Raw genomic sequence first — 20703 nt, forward strand, 5'->3', positions numbered from 1 at the left:
CCTGGCGAATTTTTTTATAACTAATTATGCAGAATATGCTGCTTTCTCATTTTTCTTTTATCTTTTTCTTTTTCCTTTTTTTACCTTCTCGGTTCTCCTTTTATGTCTTTCGCAAGTACCACATGATTTTGTATATCGGTAGATTTTATATATATATATATATATATATATATATATATATATATATATATATATATATATATATATATATATATATATATAGATAGATAGATAGATAGATAGATAGATAGATAGATAGATACAGGATGGTAGGTGACTCCACCGACAAACTTTGGGAGGCGATTCCTTATACGAAATGAAAGAAAAAAGTTTTAATAAACATGGGCCGAATAATGCCTCCTTTCAGAGTTATGATCCATTGAAAATTCGAAAAATCATTTTTCAAAACTCCCTTAGAAACTATAGGGCCTATCCCAGGCGTTTTAAGGAATTACACAGGAACTGGTATACACTCTATCTACCCTGTATATATCTAATGTATTTAAAGTATGAAACAACGATGTACTGTTAATGGACAATAGAATGTATAGAACGCTTTACCGAGAACAGTCTTTTCTACCGTATGAAAGCAGCGAGCTCAGAGAGAGTTTAATCCATATACCAAAATGTAAAGAAATGTAAATTAAATAATATATTGCTACCATTTTCTCCTAAAAAAAATTATAATCAAACTTCAAGATTCAATAAAAAATATTTCTTCAGGTAAAATTACATATATATAAAATCAATGTAGGTCGATGTTAGTTTCGGACAAAAGAATATAGTTCAATTTGTATAGCAAGAAAAGATTCTCAAAAAACTGATAATCTTTTCTAGCAATACAAATTCAACTATATAATGAATTCACAGTTCAATTCATGTTTTTCTAAATTCTGTTATTCAAATGTTTTCCAAACTAAAACTTAAGTTTTCTAAAAGATCAACTCTATAAAAGAATGGCAACTCTTAATCATACCTGTATCCTCTTTATATCATAAATTTATATTTGCAGTAAATTAATAAATTGATGTTACTAACTTACTCCTTTACTACTAATGAAAAACATTCATTTTACATTGCCATCGGTTTACTTTTGCAATAACTTATTTTCTGCTTTGTCCATATTTTTTTTTAATTTAGTGAATGACTTAAGGACAATGAAGAATGTCAGAAACATAGAAAGTAGGTCAGGTAAAATCTGCAAAATAAACCAATAACCGTTTTGAAATCTTTGCTTATCGGCCAGACATTTGGGTTTGCAGTTTATATTTGATAATTGTTGGACACTCAAATTTATTCACTATACGAAAGAGCATGAAAACAATTGTTAGTTCATGCTAAAACGTTCGTTACTGAATTCTCGATTTCTGTATGTGTGTGTGTGTCTGTTGCCTGCGATTTTTTTCAATTTTGAGCCCTCCATTCGATAGAACATCAAAATCCATCTGAAAGAAGTAACGGAATTTTTCGCGTACTCTTAGCGTTCCCGAAATATTGGCTAAAAAGTTCCGATTTTGGGAGATTTAAGGAGCCATATCTCGGGAACCGTAAGTCATAGAGAGATTATATTGATGTTGATCAATAGCTAAGAGGATGTTGAACATTTTGGTACCAAATAGTAACCAATGGCCACTGGTTATATCTGCATTTTCTATATATACGGTGATAAAACGTGACAGCTCAATATAGCTAATTCAACAGATCCCCTAATGCCAGGTTCCAAATATGTAAGTGTATTATCTATTAAATTTAATCAAATAAATTTAATATATAATTTTATATAAATTTCGAAAAATTAATTCTTTTTAAGTTCGTTCTGTCAATAATCTTCGAGCATTCTTAACTGGTTTATATTCTTCATTGTCTTTAATTTATTCTATAAAATTAAAAAAAAAACTAGGATAGCTTAAGGAATAATCCTATCATTGTTTCATATAAAATATTCATTGTGAACATTTTTATAAATTAAATAATGTACTAATATTCTTGAAAAATTGAGTTCTTGACAACTTTGATAGTATACCACAAACCATAAAAACACAGGAAAGTAGTGTTTCAGTAACGAATATATCAGTACTGTCATCATGCGTACAGAAAGAAAAGAAAGAGAGAAATGATTTGGTATTGTTTGGTTAATGAAAGTCATATCCTTTAGAAGTATGTATGATAAGGTTTAGACAAGTATAAAATTACTATAAGAAAAAGTGAAGTCCTCCGACAGAAGATAAAAATGAACATGTATCCACTAGAGCTTAATAAACAACTCGTACTCAGAAAAGAAGTACAGGATGATAAATACAATTATTAAAAACTTGAAATTGATTCCTTGGTATTATGCGTAATGATTCTTCATTTATATTATAATGATATAAGAAACTTGACAAGTGATATAGATTATTTCTAACTGTTATTTGTTATTTTTTTCAGTTATAGATAGGTTCAAAGCTAATATCAACAGTACACAAGATTATTTCTATTGAAAATATAATTGAGAATCAACATAAACTCAAAAATATGAACTTACTAATGGTCAAAACTTGAAGAATACCAGATTTTGTACTACCGTTTTCAATATATTTAAATACATTTTTCATGTAGTATTATAATATAAGTATCTCTCTATTTTGGAAAAGAAGCTTCCTAGATTCTAGCATGAAAATTACTATGCTGTACATAAATTGTAGTAAGAAATGAAAGTTCGAATATTTAAGTTAAAAATTAAACTCAATGTTGTGGGTTATTTTTTTAAAAAAATTACCCTGGTATTAATGTTTATTTTCACCTGCCTATTTTTTATCTTCATTTTAAAACCTATATTGTGCATTTATTTGATTTCTAACATCGTGTATAATTTGAAATTAGCAAACCCAATGTTTGTTTTTTATATGTATTTTTAAGTATTCTTTCCCCTTTTTCTTTTCTCAGAAGCAAGTGAGTACCAGGAGAATGGGATGCTCCAGAGTATCAACAGCCTGTCCGAGGCTGTCGGTGTTCGGCCGGTGTCACGGACATCGGCCTACGGAATACAGTTTGTTTTTTTTAATTGTTGTGAAAGCAGAAGTTTTTTCGTGTTAGATTTATTTCTGTCATAGACACGAATAAATTTCTGACTTTAGTTGTTTTGCACATAATTGTTTGCTCGGACAAGCTAATATCATGTGACAAAAACATTGATCATTAATTTAAACTAACCCTCAAAAGAGACAATATTTTTTCATGTTTTCCAAATATTGTTGGCAAGTTAACAGTCAGTGAACGTGAAAGATCAAATATATTGTTATTCAACTTGGAAGAAAGAAGTTTTAAATGAATAAATTTCATTTTCAAAAATAACTCTCATATGTAGTAATTGCTTTCTGTCTTTAGATTTATTAAACTGAAAATTATATAGTTTCTCTTACTTGTAATTATCCACTTTTCTAAATGTAACAATTCTTTTCAGTATAAGTAGAAATACATTCTATGACACTATATTCGTGGTTGACCTATGAAACTTTAAACTATTATAAATCAGAATTATATTCCTACTATACTTATACTAAATCAGAATTATAAAATGCTTCACCAAATTTTCGTCTTTATTTTTCTAAACATTTTCTGCATAACTAATTAGTACTCGGCGTCTATGTATGTTCTTATCCAAATATAATTTGGATCCATATTCTTATCCATATTCTTTTTTCCTCTTTGCTAACATTACAAAAGATTATGACAGCAACTTCAAAATGTAGGAAACATCACTTAATATGCTAATTCCGTAAATAGATGTTTTAATCTATCTTTTTATAAACAAACATGTTGAATTAGAAATTTTTAGAGAAAATTCGTTTATAAAATTCAATGCAATTGAAATGTATAATTCATTGTTTTCGAAATTTCGTACGAAATTTAAACTTCTTTGTGTTATAATGTTAAAATTTCAATTTTTATTAAATTTAACGTTGGTAATTAGTCATTCTACTACTTTTCATGCCTCTAGAATATAATCGCATAAAATTATATCCCATACATGAAATACTTAATCCATTTCAGAAGACTGCTATCTGAAAGACGCGTGATTGGAATTGAATTTGAATTTTAAATTTTACTTCAAAGCTTTTTCCTATTGGAATACGAATAATGGATATCTATTTTTAATTACTCCGTTCTTAATATAACTAATCATTGAAGAAATTACCAAGTTGTTATATTTCTGTAAAAATCTATATCTTAATACATGTATACATGTTTTCTTTCTACCTTATTTCTATAGTTTAGAAATTACATAAATATCGGCAGGAAAAGGTGTTCATATTCTGTTTTTGAAATACAAACTTAATGATCAATGATGTCACTTATGCGAGCTTTATTTGTGTAGAACAAAAATGCCTGCTGCTGTTGCATTTGCTTCTAGATGTTTTTATTTATTCTTCATTTAAATAAGGTATTTTTGTCGTAGAGCAAACACTAAAATAAATACAACTTTTTAAAAATATTACATAAAAGGATTTTAAAAAATACATTAGCCAATAGTTAGTTGAAATTTGCAAAACATTTATTATTTTAAATTCCAGTTTCTAAAAAGAAGAATTCTAAATACTATATGGAAAGAAAAGTAAACTAGCTTTCAGAAAACACAAGCTATTTCAAAATAAATTTCACATTGCGATGCACTTAATGTAAACATAGTCATATTGCAAACACAAACGTAGAACATTAGCGGTTTCATTGCTATTCATTAAATGTATTGATTACTAGATAAGATGTTATATTAACATCAGTTTCTAATAATGTCTTAATATATATATATATATATATATATATATATATATATATATATATATATAAATATATAATCATAAGCATAATTATAAATTATAATAATAATCGTAATATATATACTTAGGTATATAATCATAATAAATGGAAATTGCAACTAACACTATATTATTTTACCCAATATAGATTTTTGCTACATTTACTATTCTTATTAGCGTTTGAAACATACCCACGTTAATTCAAGGCGTCAGAATTTGCATAGTTAAACAAGGCCAGAGAATTCAATATACAACAAAGAAGGCTAGCAGAAGAAAAGTGATAATGAATAAAAATTGATACAGTATTACACCTATTTAACTAATTTGGTATTTTTCCTTAAATGAGGGTTTCCCACTAAATAGGGGTTTGATATGAAAGAAGTTCACATCATAGAAGGGAGTTGAACTGAGATGTATGATATAAGTTTTTAATATTTTAATATATTTGTGTTTTTGAAACAGTAAATTTGAATGATTTTGATTTACACTTTTAAGAATCATTTGTTTAAAAAGATTACAATTTAATATTAAAGGAAATAAATAAATATAAAATATCTTGTTTTAAACAAGTTATTAAATAAGAAACACAAAATTTAAGCTACTAGTGTTTAAAATATGTACACTATCAGTGTTTTCAGCTTTTCAAGTATGAAATATACTGTACAAACATCCAGAGTAAAAATGATCAAACATACTGAAGCAAAAATTAATATTAACCTGAAGAATTGCCAACATTAAAATTTTAATAATAAAAACAGCTTCCATAGGAAAGAAATCCGAAAAAATCATAACTTTGCTTTACGAAATACGCGCGAACTGTTATGAAATCGAGTTTTTCGTTTCTCTCGCATTTATTCGTTAAATGCGGAAAATTTGCTAATATTGTTTTCATTGTTGTTCATTTAAATTCTTTATAAATACAGGGTTATTTTGGGTGGCCAAATTAATCTGTCATTAAATTCGGGAACGTAAAATCGGGGTTATACTGTATTAATTAATTATCGTTTATTATTTACTGACTTTCTACATAAGCCATGCATTGCTGTGTAATGTTCACATTTTCAATGAATTTGTAAGCAATATCAATAACTCTGCAGTTTCGAGTAAAAATAACATTACTTTTTACAAAGATAATTTCCTTGCAAATTTGTTTTCATCATTCGGTCATATTTTTTCTGCAATATATACGCATTTTTATTACACTTGTAAAATTATTTAACCTTTTATTCTGCCTCAAGACAATTGCAAATATTTATGCAAAGTCATACATGATAACGTTACATTGAATCAGCAAGCATTCAAGTATAAAATGAATGCTCACGAATTTGAAAATTATATACTTTCAATATGGGTTTACTGAAATACAAATAAAATGTTTTAAAAACAAAAACGAACTTGTTTCTTTCATACTTATTAAATGACAAATTTAAAATTTGAACTACATTTAATGGAATAATATTCCAAATGTCCGTATTTATTGCATTCCGTTCATGTGCTAGACTATATATTGCTTTTCACAAACACTATATTATTTTACAAATATTTATATTTACATCATTCGTTACAAATACTTTTCTGTAACGCAATAACATTCTCGTTTAGTTTCTAAAAAGTAATTTCCACATCTGTCTTGTTTGAAAATATTCTGTAAATATTATGCCAAACTCTACATGCTTATGTTGTATTGAATTAGCGACTATTCACGAACTTCAAGATGATGTTTTATTAACATCATTTACAAGATTAAAATCACTGGAAGAAAAATACAATGTTTTAACAGCAAAAATGAGTTTTTCGTCAGTATTTAATAACAAATTATAAAATTTGAATCAATTTGACTGGGAGTAATATCCCTAATGTCTATATTTGTTGTATATTATAATCAATGCTTCGCTGTAGATTGCTATAAATTTATAATGACAAGCACATTAAAGTAGTTCAGTGATTGTGTGTATGTATGTATAAATTTTAAAATTTCAACGATAATTTATAATAAAAATAATATATTTTATTATAGAAATCTGTACTGTTTTATACTTTGCCAATATTTAAGTTATATACATCAAGCATTATCAAGTACTTTTATCTGTTCCATATTGTCCAAAATAATTCAAGGAAACATCTTGGAATTTTGATGCTAAAATCATTTTATAACACTACAAAATAATATAACAATCAACGCAGGATTCAAATTGAACAAGTAGTCCTATATTATTTCTGTTTCTGATAACCTCATAAACTTTATCTCTCATTTGTTGTAAATACTACTAGGAAAATACTCAAAATGGTGAAAACCATATGGTGTAAGTATATTTTACATATTTTTATACTGCCACTGTTCTTCAAAATTAAATAGATTAATCAATTAATACATTGATTTAGTCAAACACAAATAAAGGTATGATATTTATATAAATTGAAATGAAAGAAATTTTTGTTGCATCATTGCATGAATAAAGAATCATGTTAGAATTGAAAAATAATGCAAGTACAATTTGAATTTATTATAAATTGAACTATACCTTGATTAATATTTAACAAATATTTCTTGTTGAATAATGTTAACAGTACATTATGAATGTAATGTTTTCTCACATAATGTTGAAAGAAGGTTGTAGAATGCGTAGAAGTGTTTATGTATGTGTGTATGTGTGTGTGTGTGTGTGCGTATTGCTGCTGATTGACAACAATCCATGTTTTTGAGCGTTACTGTTGATAATTGTAGTGTACTGAATGCTATACAAGTACCGATTCGTGATTCGTCTCTGTTCATTGTATGTGCATTTAATAGAGTAATACTGACAAAAGAAGTAAAATATAAAGTTCAAATGAAATATATATTTTTTTAAAATAATCAGTACTGAAGTAATGAAATGAAGTTTGACAATACACTTCAATTAGTATTTAATCAAAAAATGGAATTTTATATTACAGTGGCCCGATACCAAATTATATATATATAATATGATAATGAAAAAAGATAATATTAACTTGCAGTTTTCTATAGTATAAATTATGATATATTAACGTTAATCCATTATTACTTTATTCATTGTAATAGTAGAAGTTGACAAAACACATTTTCCCTTTGATGATTATTTGCAAAAAAAAGAAAAGGATTGAAACAATCAACAATTGTGCATTGAAAATTACAATAGAGTAAAATCTACTAGAGAAAAAAACATCTGCTTTTACAGTTTATATTACAAATGCTTCGAATACTCTATAGCTTCCTTGGTATGTAATAGATTTTGTTAAAGTATATTCTACTAGATTATTACAAAAGTTGGATGCGTAATCAATTTTGTAATTGTCTTTATTTGGGTATTATTTCTCCTGAACAGTACTTTTTGCAACTAAATAATAAGGCAAAATTTGCGAAAACTTTTAATATATTTGTCAATTGTCGAAACATAAAAGTAATTTAGAAAAATATGTTAATTTTATCTTCCGTTAAAATTTGAATATCATAGTAGAAAGATAGCTATTTCTAAAGATGAGAACATAAAATTTCTGCAAATTATATTATCGTCTTTTTCCGGAATTTGCATCAAGTTCCGAAAGCCAGATGTGTATGTAAGTGTATTTTTACTTAAGAAATTTATATAAACAATGCATCTTATCATTGTCATCGCAAACTTCATTATTATTATTATTATATGACGTTTACAAAATACGTTTTGTTTTGTTATTATAAATATCTATTATAAGAGAATCACATGTTTCTTTCCATTCCTTGTCAAAAAAGTTATCTAAACTTACAGTATACAAAAAATATGAATTTATCATTTTATCATTTTAAAATTTTATTATTTTATAATTTTCAGCTACATATTTTATTATTTTAAACTAAGAATCCAAAAATCAGAATACATCTAATAATCAATAATGTTTTGAGAAAATGATTGAAAAGAGCGTACTATTTTTTTTATTAGATAAAATTAATTGACACTTAATCTGGTATTATTGTACGTGGATGAAAAATATGTGTCAGGATCTTTATGATTATTACACACTTTCTTACTTGAAAAAAAATAATCGTCATGTTGAAAAAATTTCAAAATTATTTAGATAAACTTCTACATTTAGAGACCAACAAACAATTGAAGCTTTGCCGTATCAATGATGTTATATAACATCATGATAATATGTACTGAATTACCAATTTCTAAACAATTTTGATATAGGAATACATTAATAATGTTCTAATTATTCTCTTTTTTCGTTTTCAGTGATGAGGTAGAGAAGTGCCAGACATGGAGCAGTAACATTACCCAGCAAATAGATTTAGCCTTCAATATATTTTTTATGGTGTACTTTTTTATACGTGTAAGTATTTTTTTAATTTAATGGAAATTATTTAATCTAAGCTATTTCTTGAGACATTTTGCAAAATAGAATTAATTATACTACTATAGATTAATCATGTAATAAGTTACAATATTTGTTAGCTTTTTCCTAAACAGTTCCATTTTTAGTAGTATGAAAAATAACAAATAATAAGCTTAAAATATTAGAACATTACAAAACTACTACTTTCTTACTATTAAATAAGCTATTTGAAGCAATTGATAATTGTAGTATTAGAATCGTTAATACTAAAAATAGGCAATTCCGAAAGTTTCGCTTTCCAGAATCCGAAAAGTAACACCGGAAAAATTTCGGAATTTAGAAAATTCCGATATCGGAAAGATTCCGAAATTTTTCTGAATTCCACAATTTTCTAAATTCCGAAATTTTTCCGCAACCCGAATCTTAACCGAAATTTTTCCGAAATCCAGAAAGTGAAATTTTCGATTCCGGAAAATTTTGCCATCCCTAGTTAATACTTTTATTTTTTCTAATAATATCCATTGTGCATAATATTTATAGTCTGGTTAAAATAATACTTCATACTTTTCCATCTTTTATTTTATTTAATTTTACTTTATTTATTTATATGTTTGATTATTTTCAATATTAGTATAATAATATATCGCTCTTTCTACTTTTGGATTTCATAACTTATGTTACAGTTTCAGCGATGATGAATGGTTGCCTTCATTAGACACATCAAGTAATGTGTCTGATGAAGTCAATGATATATTTCGAAATGATTACACAATTTATTATAGAGTGAGCTCCTTCGTGGCTAAGCGATTAGCGTACGCGCCTTTGGCGTGGGAGACCCGGGTTCGATTCCCGGCGGGAGCTTATGTGGTTCGGATTTCACGTTAATCAGTAGGTCCATGTCTCATATAGCTTCGCTGTTGAACAGGATGTTAAACTCAAAATCAACTCAACAATTTATTGTAGAAGATTTCTGCTTTTGTTCGATTTTGGATTCTACTTATTGTAATATCTTTATCGTGCGCCGTACGAGTATAGGAGAAAGGTCGTAATGTACATTGTTTTCTTATAATATTAAAACTCTGATTTAATAGCAAAAGAAAGTTCAAATAATGGTCGATATTGAAATGTATATTTTACCATGTTTTTTATACTTAAAAGACATAAAAACATACTTTAAAAAACATAAAACGTACGTATAAGCATACTTTTAAAAATCAAAAGTGCAGTCAAATAAATTAATTTATTGTTACAAGTAGTGTTTGTGTTATGAAAAAGAAATCAGTTTTACGGTATACTAGAAATTAAACAGAATCAACAAATAATCGTTCTAAAACTTTCTTGTACATATTTACAAACTCTTCCATCTTCTATACAAAGAAAGGCGTGTTTCGACATGTTTGAAGACTTTACTAAACTGTTAAGTACAGACAAAACGTTGGGAAAACTAATAACACTATTGTGGTTAGCTAAAGGTTATCGCTATTATCCTTTGTTGGTTTTCAGGAAACACCCTTGTTTCTTGCCAGGAACAATGATTTAATACCCTTTCTGGGGGACCTCTTAAATCTAAAAATATCAACCTCTGATCCACATGTTTTAAGTATTAGACTCATTTTCGGAGACAGCCATTAATAGTATTTGCTTCCCCACAGTTCTCAGTAATGAGTAATCTCCGGACGCTAGACCACTCTCCTCAGCTACATCCGGACACACATTCTTGAACAGGTCCTATTTAAGAGTGTACCGATCCACGGAGCAAATAACTGACCACAGCTGGTAAAGTCTTCCAAGTGTTTATTAAAAAACAGAAAGAAAAACTATGAACAAAGAACACTACTCGGTCAGAGTACGGACCAGAACAATAAGCTAAGCCAAACCTAGAATGTAGGTTCCTAGCTCAAACAGTGTAAGATTGCATCAGCTTGCATCCATCACGAGGTACTAGTGATCATTTGCATTACCTGTTTTAATTAAATATGAAGTGAAAATAATACATTTATTGTAAAATATCACTGACATACTTTATTGTATTTTCACATAAAAAGTATCCATCTATATTATCTAGTATCAGAAAACTCATGTTATCATAAATTTATACCCAAGCTCCTTTATAAATCGTAAGTCGTTATGAAAGAAGAAACGAAATAAATTCTTCAATAGCTAGATATTTTTACTTCAGCTTTATGCATTATGTCTTAGTATCATTTTGCGTGATATTTTACACCTTCGTATGCAGATGATAACTATTAACTTACAAAACTTTAATACTTTTAGCTGAGCATAACTACCTTGTGTTTATCTTCTTTCACGTCTTGTCCCCCATTGCCTTTGTTAATGTTTTTCTTTTAACACACTCTAACTACTTCCGTAGATGGAATGTTCCAGATGGATTTATATATTGTCTACTTACGAAATACAATGTAAACTAATAACTATTATAATCACCATTAATCCATTTGCCTCATTTGCATATTAAAGTTATTGTTTATTGTACCACAGACATTGAAATAACATTACAATTACACCAGCACATTGGAAGAAATTTTTTGAGATTATAGCAACAATATTCGTTGTTGAAGGGAGCTAAACTACATCAACGAACCTTCGAGTCTTTCATATTTCTTTCTTGATAAATTTTTTCTTAGTCATGTAGGTTTCACTCTCTTGTTTTCAGTTCATTGCCACATGTAGTTTGTCAATTGTATAACACTTCTTATTTTTCTCACGAGAGGGAATCACAGTTAATAGCAGACAACCTGTTGAGTGGAAGAGAAAGAATTTTATAGTGTAGCAAAAGTATATTTGCTCCAACAAACAAAAAATATACCAAAATGAATGTAAAACCATTTTAAGAATAAAATCGAGCAACTACAAGGTGCTTCGTTTTATTTTTTATTTTGTCATTCAGTATTCCAATGCATTTATTAAAAATAAACACACTTATTATACGCTATAACGAAGCGATTATTTTAATACCTCTTAACAACACGATGATATAACCTAGAAGTTAAAGCCTTGTTCTTTCCTTAGTCTCTCCAGATTATAATTGAAATTTGGTACATTTATAGACAATAAAAAGAGAGAGAGAAAAGGGCAATAACTAATGAATTAAAAATTTCAGGGGCCGCGGTGGCTCAGTGGTAGAACGTTCACCCCTGGTGCTAGGGGTTCCGGGTTCTATCCCAGCCTCCGCCAAGTGTACTTTGTGGTGGACAAACACCGTGTGCGTGGGTTTTCTCGGGGTTCTCCCGTTTCCTCCCACTTTCTTAATTCCACCATTTCATTCATTACTCATCATCACCGTCTCCTTTAGCCTAACCGGCATAAACGTGGGACGTAAAACTCAAAGATTTCATTTCATTTTTTTCATTAAAAATTTCAAATTAGCATTTTCTTCTATAGGCAAAATATTAAATTTATGGAATTTTACTATAAATTCCAGGCTTTACTTATTAATTACTTAAGAACAATTATAATAATTGAAAGTTTGTGATTGACTATAAGATGAAACTTTCCATAAGACATAAGAACGTTTCAATGGACTTTTTGCTTCATATTACACCTTGAATTCATTCTGTGAGACAATAAAATAAAGTGAATCGCCTTGTATATCGAGTTTTAAACCAAAACACCGAACTTTCAAGCCACAAGGGTTCTTAGTAGAAACATAGCAAAAACAATCAGGATAAGGAAAATAGAAACTATAAAAATGCATGATGCATCCGGTTATAGCTAGACTAGGCAGATAATCCCGTAAACAGGGTATTAATTATTTTTATTTTCGTTTGTAACGCTGGTGCTTCTTTTTCAATATTGTGTATTCTTCCATCGTTAATATATGTTTGAACGAATTAGTCATTTTATATCAATATTAATTTATGGATTACTCAATTGTTGCTTCGATACATAAAAGAAAATCCTTCTTCACTATAATTTCAACATCTCAACTTTGCCTCAGAGATGAAAACTTAAGAGAAATATAACCCCATGATGCAAAATTCTGTATTCTTTTCATATGTTTATGTAGCCTTCTCCGTGACCCTTTTCATGGTTTCTCTTGTACTGTTATTTTCTTTTTCATATACTATCTAATTTTGTTATATGTTGTTGTTTCATTTACTAAATATTTTCATGTGGTATAATTGTAGATCCTTCATGTCCTAGGTCTTAATTCGTTCGATTAGAGTTTCCACAAGTTCATACTTTAATACATTCTTATGTTTATTAGCACCATTATTACTCTCACTCACAGGGAATATTATTTCATTTATCCTGTTTCCCGTCTGATGAAAATGACTTCCTACAATCAAAGTTCCCTTCTAGAATAGTCCATAAAAATATGCTTTCTATTTCGACAAGTATAACATAACTGCTGCTCTTAATGTATCTGCATAGACAGTCATTCAAAAATTTAGTTATGAAAATCAAGATTCACTGGTCGTAATAAATAATAAGTGAAGAATTTATGTCACAACTTGCTTTCAGCACACACATTACATATGCTAAAGTTGTAAGCACTAGTGTATTTATACTGAAAAATATATTTAATGAAAAATGCTATTGTCTCTGATCGATTCTACTGCAATATTAATAATATTTATACTCTACCATAAACAATACATTAATATTATTCTTGTTCTTCTAAGTATCAAATGAAAACTATTTGAGAAAATAAAAAGGTAAAAAGCCATCAAAAGTTCTTATGTTAATCCAATAAGCAAAACTTTTTATATTTTATTTATTGGCTATGAGAAAGAAAGAACTATACTTTAGATATTAACAAAATATAAATATCCTATTCCACTTTCTCGGTAAAAGTTATTACATAATACACAATTAACATAAAAATAGAGATTGTAACAACTTTTATGCCATTGTGGTCAATATATTTAAACATTTATTAAGTTATTTATTGAAACGTGTTTATAATGAAACTTCATCAAAGTACACACAAAACATTTTAGTTGAAAATTGCTTGCCTTCCAAAATTAATAATTATTAACATAGAAGTCTTCTAATGTCGTTGATAATGTTAATTACCCGCTTCGCTGGGTTAAATTAAGAAAAAATAGTAATATGTTTCGTTAGTCAGTCACTTTTTACTATTACTAAAGCGCTCCTTGATATTGGTCATTTTCGATGGTTTTCATATATCATCTCTCCTCCCCATGTTGCGGGCTACGGCATCGGAAGTGTCATTTTTCATCTCAGCGACCCCTAAAGTATGAATTCGACATTGATATTGGTCATTTTGATTATATATATACCCCTCCCCTCTCACAATTTTTACGGGGCTGAATTTAGATTTAAATGGCATCAGAAGTGTCACTGTTTATCTTAGCGACCTCAAAAGCTGTAGATTCGACACTAATATCGGTCATTTTTTATCATTTGTAAATGTCTTTCCCCTTCTTTAAGTTACATCGTCAAAGTAATATGACAAAAATCATCTCATGTTCGAACTTCATCTAGGTTGAAAATTTGATCGAGATCGTTCAAGAGTTAAGTTTTATTTATTTCTCTATATCTCCCCCTCCTACCTCCTCCCCTACGTTGCACCGTCGAAGTTAAATGTTAAAAATTATCCCAAGCTCGAACGTCATCTATGTTGAAAATTTGATCGAGATCGGTTGGGTGGTTCAAGAGTTATTAAGTTTTATTTATTTTCATATATTTGTCCCTCCCCCTCCCTTAAGGTCTACCGTCAAAGTGATATGATAGAAACCTCCCCAGGTCCGAACTTCATCCATATTGAAAATGTGATTAAGATCGGTCCTGCGGTTAAAGCGTGATGAAGTCACAAAGACGGTCACTTTTATTTTTATTCTTTTTACATATATCTCCCCTCTTCATCCCCCTCCCCTAGGTTCCACTGTAAAAGTGAAATAACGAAAACATCCCAGGCCCGAACCTTATCTATGTTGAAAGTTTGACCGAGATCGGTCGGGTAGTTCAAGAGTTAAGTTTTATTCATTTTCATATGTTTCCCCTCCTCCCCTCCACTTTCCCCTCCCCTAAGACCTTTCAAAATGATTTGATAAAAAACTTCCCAGGTTTGAACTTCATATATGTTGAAAATTTGATTGAGATCGATCGGGTGGTTCAAAAGTAATTAATTCACGAACATAGTCACTTTTATTTTTATATTTATTGATTTTTGTATACCTTCCCCTTCCCCTCCCCTACGTTGCTCCATCAAAGTAAAATGATAAAAATCATCCCAGTCCTGAACCTCATCTACATTGAAAATTTGATAAAGATCGGTCAGATGGTTCAAGAGTTAAGTTTTATTTATTTTTTTCTATGTCCCCCTTCTCCCCCTCCCCTAAGTTATATCGTGAAATAAATAGCTAAAAACACTCCCAGGCCAGAGCCGCATCTACGTCGAAAATTTGATCGAGATCGGTCGAGCGGTTCAAGAGATTAAGTCACAAACATAGTCACTTTCAATTTTATAATATAGATTTGGTCACAATAGAGAACTTAAAAATTATGCTCTGAATGTTGCTGATGAATACTCCTCAAGTTAAAAGGCAGAAAGCAAAACAACATTTCATTTCTGTAATAATGGTACTTATTTAATTTTACAGTTACGTTAAAGATTTTGCAATTACATATTTAACCCTACATTCTAAATATAAAAGCGTAATGCAGAAGGTTATAATAAGAAGTTTCGAAAACCAACAAAGAACACAATTGAACTTTGTACTTATGAACTGTGCTTTGGTTTATGCAACAGCAAGTTTGTGAAAAATATAGGATAAAATCTACCTATATTAGCAACCATTAGCTCCATTGAAAAGTGATCAACCTACAGAAAATGATGTATTTTCAAGCAAAAATTAATTATTATAAGTCGTATTGAAGCACTTCTAATGTATTAACAAGTTATTATCTATGTATTAATTTGTATTTTATAAATAATACATTATTTAAAAATTTGCAATATACAGTAAAAACATCGTATATGCTGAATATCTACTCTAGTTTGTCTTTGGACTCTATGCCTTAAATTGAATTTCAACACGCTAAGTATTTCCAAAACGCTACGGCACATTCTTTTTTCTTTTCCCTTTCTCAAAATGATGACAAACACAGGTAAGATCGTCGGATTCAGAAAATTCTCAAACCTCCATACTGTCTCAACACTCTAAGCAGCAAAATACCATAATCTGTTCTATTGTGCATTTAGAAATAACTACATTCTCCGTCTTGACTAGTAATCAGCAAAAATGGGAGAAAAGACTGTTCTTGATATCTATATGTTTAACACTTCGCAATATAAATCCGATCATTATTTTTTTATAAATTTCCTGCAAGCCCTACAGAACATAAATATGTCTTTCTCTTGCAATGTAGAATACGAATAAAAAGACTAAATGACATCGCTCTGTTGGTACACTCGACGACAATAGATATAACAGCACTAAACAGTACCACAACCTTCGGTACCACAGCTTTCTGGAGAAATTGCTTTCAATGGATATATTTCCCCTTTTCTCTCTTGTGTTAATTGATCTTCAGAAACATACCATAGTAAAAGAAAGGGTTTCTAACTTAACTTATGATCACGCAGGTGTCACGTAAATCCAGAGATGAATTTAACACTAACAACATAGGAATAACTTTGCTTCAATGTGGCCAAGTTCCGAAATATGCAAATGACCAACTTACAGAGTAATAAGTAATGCATTTCTAATGGGAAAATGCTGGTCCTACGAACATAAGGCAAAATTAGGCATTAGTCCAACTTGTAGAGGTGAACAAGTTAACAAGTTTCACTGTAATTGAATTTTGTAAATTTATATAAGATCTAAGATTTTAATAACTGTATATCTTAACGAGATTATATATTGGTAAAGCTATATCATATGTAAACTCATGGTGAATCAAATGTAACAAATTGTGAGTAATAATTTAATTGGTACTCAATAACTGAGGAAGACCTTTAGTAGCACCTGAACTTATTTAATATATATTCTAACATCTAATGTATATTGTAGCTTATCTAATATATATTGCATTTGGACATCCTAAAATTAACCCGCTCTAAATTTTATTGAGGTCTTTTTTAAGCTTATGGAAAAAATTCCTTTTGCCTACTAATTTCACTTTATAATTAATTTTAACTTTTATATTAGGCCACTCTAAAACAAAATTCCGATTGAGAAATTGTAAAGGACGTAAGACTGTTCAATTCAGTAAAATATTGTCCACTCTTTTTGTAATATAACTGACTTCGCGAGAATTGAAAAAAAAATAATTTTAAATGGCGAAATCTTGCCTATTCAAAGGCATAGAAGAGCGTCTAGTTCTAGAGAAGTGATTTGTGCGTTTTAATTGACTGTGTGGTTTTTGTTATAAAGAAACTCTGTGAGTTTGCCAGCTTGTTTATTTCAACTTTATCTTCCAAGTTTAAATTATATAACTGCGGAATATTAAATATAAATGTTTATTTAATTTCTATTTAGGAAAACACACGCACCACACATGTGATCATAAATAGCCATTGAAACTGCCCTATGAAACTTTTGAGATAGTTTAAATTTAAAAAATGAAGTTTAAATTTAACATGGAAAAATCAATTTACTACATCAAAATGAATTATTGTACTCAGTTCTTATAAATTATGTAAAAATAAAATCTAAAACACGTTTCAAAAGAAAAAGATTGGAATCGTTACAATATTTGAAATTTCATTAAATAAGCTTGAATATAAGATATTATATCTTATATAGGTAATAAACTACTGATCATAAAGTTAAGTCCAGCTTTGTTCACTGACGACAGCCAGAAAGGAATATATAATTCGAGTATCTTTCTTTGAAGATAATGTAGGATACATTCAATAGGTAAATATTAAATATAAATAAGATATAAGATTACAAGTTATACAACTAATGTTACCTTATCAATGTATTTATTTCAACAAAAATATTTTCGAAAAGAGTTCAAATCACTCAAAATACAAAAGACTTCCAATATACTAAACTCACATATTTATGGTTCCTTAATTAACATTACATAAAACCTAAATTATGATACGTTGTCCAACATATAATCCTACCACTCTATTGTACTATAAAAATTGTTTCAAAATCTAAATAACCGAAACACAACTTCTAGCTAATCCACTACTCACTCCAACAAAAGATTTTAGCACCGTATAACCTTGTGAACATTATGAACAACTGCTTCACTATCACGCCTCTGGTTTATACATTTTGTGAATTAATAAGCAAGATCGAAACTGTGTCACTGTAAGGTTAGTCATATTTACTTAAGAAATTGTGTCAAATTATTTCTATATTTAATAACCAGATATAATTTAACTCAAGAAACATAATATATGTATGTAACATATATATGCAAAGTGTAAATAGATTTAAAATACTTGTTTTCTCTTTTCAGTTTATAGCAGCCAGTGATAAGCTGTGGTTCATGCTGGAGATGTACTCGTTTGTAGATTACTTCACTATTCCTCCTTCCTTTGTTTCAATTTACTTAAATAGAACGTGGATAGGTAAGTTATGAAAATACACGGTAATTACAATCATGTTTAGTTTTGAAATATATAGATCCATACACTAATCTAATATTTTTTTGTTATAATATTTTCTGATCTAGCCAAATCATAAAAGTAATTTAAGATTCATAAAAAAATACAAGAAATAAAATCATATTTAGTTATACTCACGAATAAAAAATATTTGTATATACATAAATAATAATCACACACTGAAATATCGATTTTGATATTAATCAAAAGTTACAGTATTTAAAAGCATTAATGGGCTGTAAAATTCAGAATTTATTTATTCATGAATAAATTAATTTTCTTTTCTTTTTTTATTTAGTTTTAACTAAAATCATATGTTCTTCCATGGTTTAAAAAGATAAACATTGGCTCGTTCATTCTAGAGTAACTTGTAAATGTATATTGTAAGAATATGTTTTAAAGTTAACTAAAAACGGGGAAAGTTTAGCAAAATAGTTGTAAAACGAGAAATGTCACAATTTCCACAACTCATGCGTACGTAACCATATTGACTGTAAGTTCGTTTTCTTTCTCTCATTACCGTATTTCATTGTCAGATTCTGCTTCTGATATAGTATTTAATTCAGTTCACATTAAAATTCTATTAAGTTAACACAGCTTGTTTAATTGAAAACCTGTCGTTAAGAAGGGTGGTCGCTGAATCGATTTCTAAAAAATATAATGTCGTTGCTACAGATACAAAACACATACTGTACAGCAATCTGAATGTGAATAAGGTATTTCTTTTGAAAAGAAAGACTTGATTTCAATTTTTACGTCATTTATTTCCTTACAACTACACTAATATCTGTTTTCCATTTTAGAAATTAGGTTAAATGTTTACAAAGATGGAATCAATTGCAAACTATCTGCATTTGGTATATTTTACTGGAAAAATTTCCTTCCCAAGTAAATTTATAAGGAGTTAAATAGATCGTTAACACGAACCCTCTCATCGCAGTTAGTAAAGTTGGGATCTTACACAATCGCTCTACAGTTTTTCAATGCCTACGGCAGTAACAGTGAATAAGTCTGGATCGATCTCTCTTCACTTCTATGGGGTACAGTGGCTTAGTGGTAGACCGCTTACCTCTGGTGCGTGACCAAGTAAGGTTGTGGTTAGCAATATCGTGTTCGTGGGTTTTCTCGGAGTATCCTCGTTTCCTTCCACATTCTCACTCCACCAATTCCTCCATCATCATTCACTTGCCTTAATTATCTGTCTTTCTTCTCTAAAGGGCATAATCATGGGATTTCATTTCATTTTCTTCACTTTATTATTCATTTCCTTCGTTAGCTTCACTTTATTTGACTTTCTGGAAGTCAGGAAGAAATTACACAATATTCTTATGACATAATTTTTGGAAACTACAGCTATAATATAGAATAAAGATATCTTAGCTCTGTTTATTTCAGTTCAATTTATGAAAAGCATTAAGATTCGAATTCAGAACTTCAGACTCTGTTTTCGACACTCAGCAGTTTTATCTTTATCTTGCTGCAAGATATTTAAAATCAACAGAGTGAACGAAACACCTCCAGACATACATACAACCACTTGTCGTACAATTAAAGCATATTCAGTTATTGTACTTGAACGAGTTTACTTGTTCAGGTAAACAAAGTACTCTTAGGTGACAAGCGAAATTGACAAAGTCTGATCTCATGATGTTTTGTTTATGGAATAAGTTGTTAATGTTTGTTGTTTGACAGCCGAAAGCAAGAATTAGCTGCTTAAGAGTAGAATGTTTTGACCTGCGTTTTGATTGCTATCCAGGATCGAATCTGCAACAAACACATACTCCATTCAGATTAGAGATTTTATTTTCAAAATCACCTGAAGGAATTCTTGCCTGCTTATCGCATTATGGACTCATGCTAAATTTTGATGGGAATTGTAATGATTTCAGTACTGATATCCATTACCACAAAATGGGATTAAAACAATAGAATTGATTCTTCATCGTCAAATCATAAGTAAACAATTCATCTGTTGTGAAGATTTTTTTGTCAGTTAGAAGAATATTATTATTGCCA

General features: G+C 29.0%; 1 protein-coding gene across 4 annotated transcripts in view; it reads left to right on the forward strand.

The window, feature by feature from the left end:
• The window catches only part of slo (calcium-activated potassium channel slo), a 503706-nt gene that overhangs the window by 330537 nt on the left and 152466 nt on the right, over positions 1 to 20703 (forward strand). For all 4 annotated transcript variants that reach the window (XM_081770216.1, XM_081770217.1, XM_081770212.1 and 1 more), the window contains exons 3-4: positions 9029 to 9125; positions 18540 to 18651. In XM_081770216.1, the coding sequence (XP_081626342.1) occupies positions 9029 to 9125; positions 18540 to 18651 (209 nt within the window). The remainder of the gene's footprint in view (positions 1 to 9028; positions 9126 to 18539; positions 18652 to 20703) is intronic.

Source organism: Thermobia domestica, chromosome 1 (assembly GCF_964235325.1).
Source record: "Thermobia domestica chromosome 1, izTheDome1.hap1.1, whole genome shotgun sequence".
Lineage (NCBI taxonomy): Eukaryota > Metazoa > Arthropoda > Insecta > Zygentoma > Lepismatidae > Thermobia > Thermobia domestica.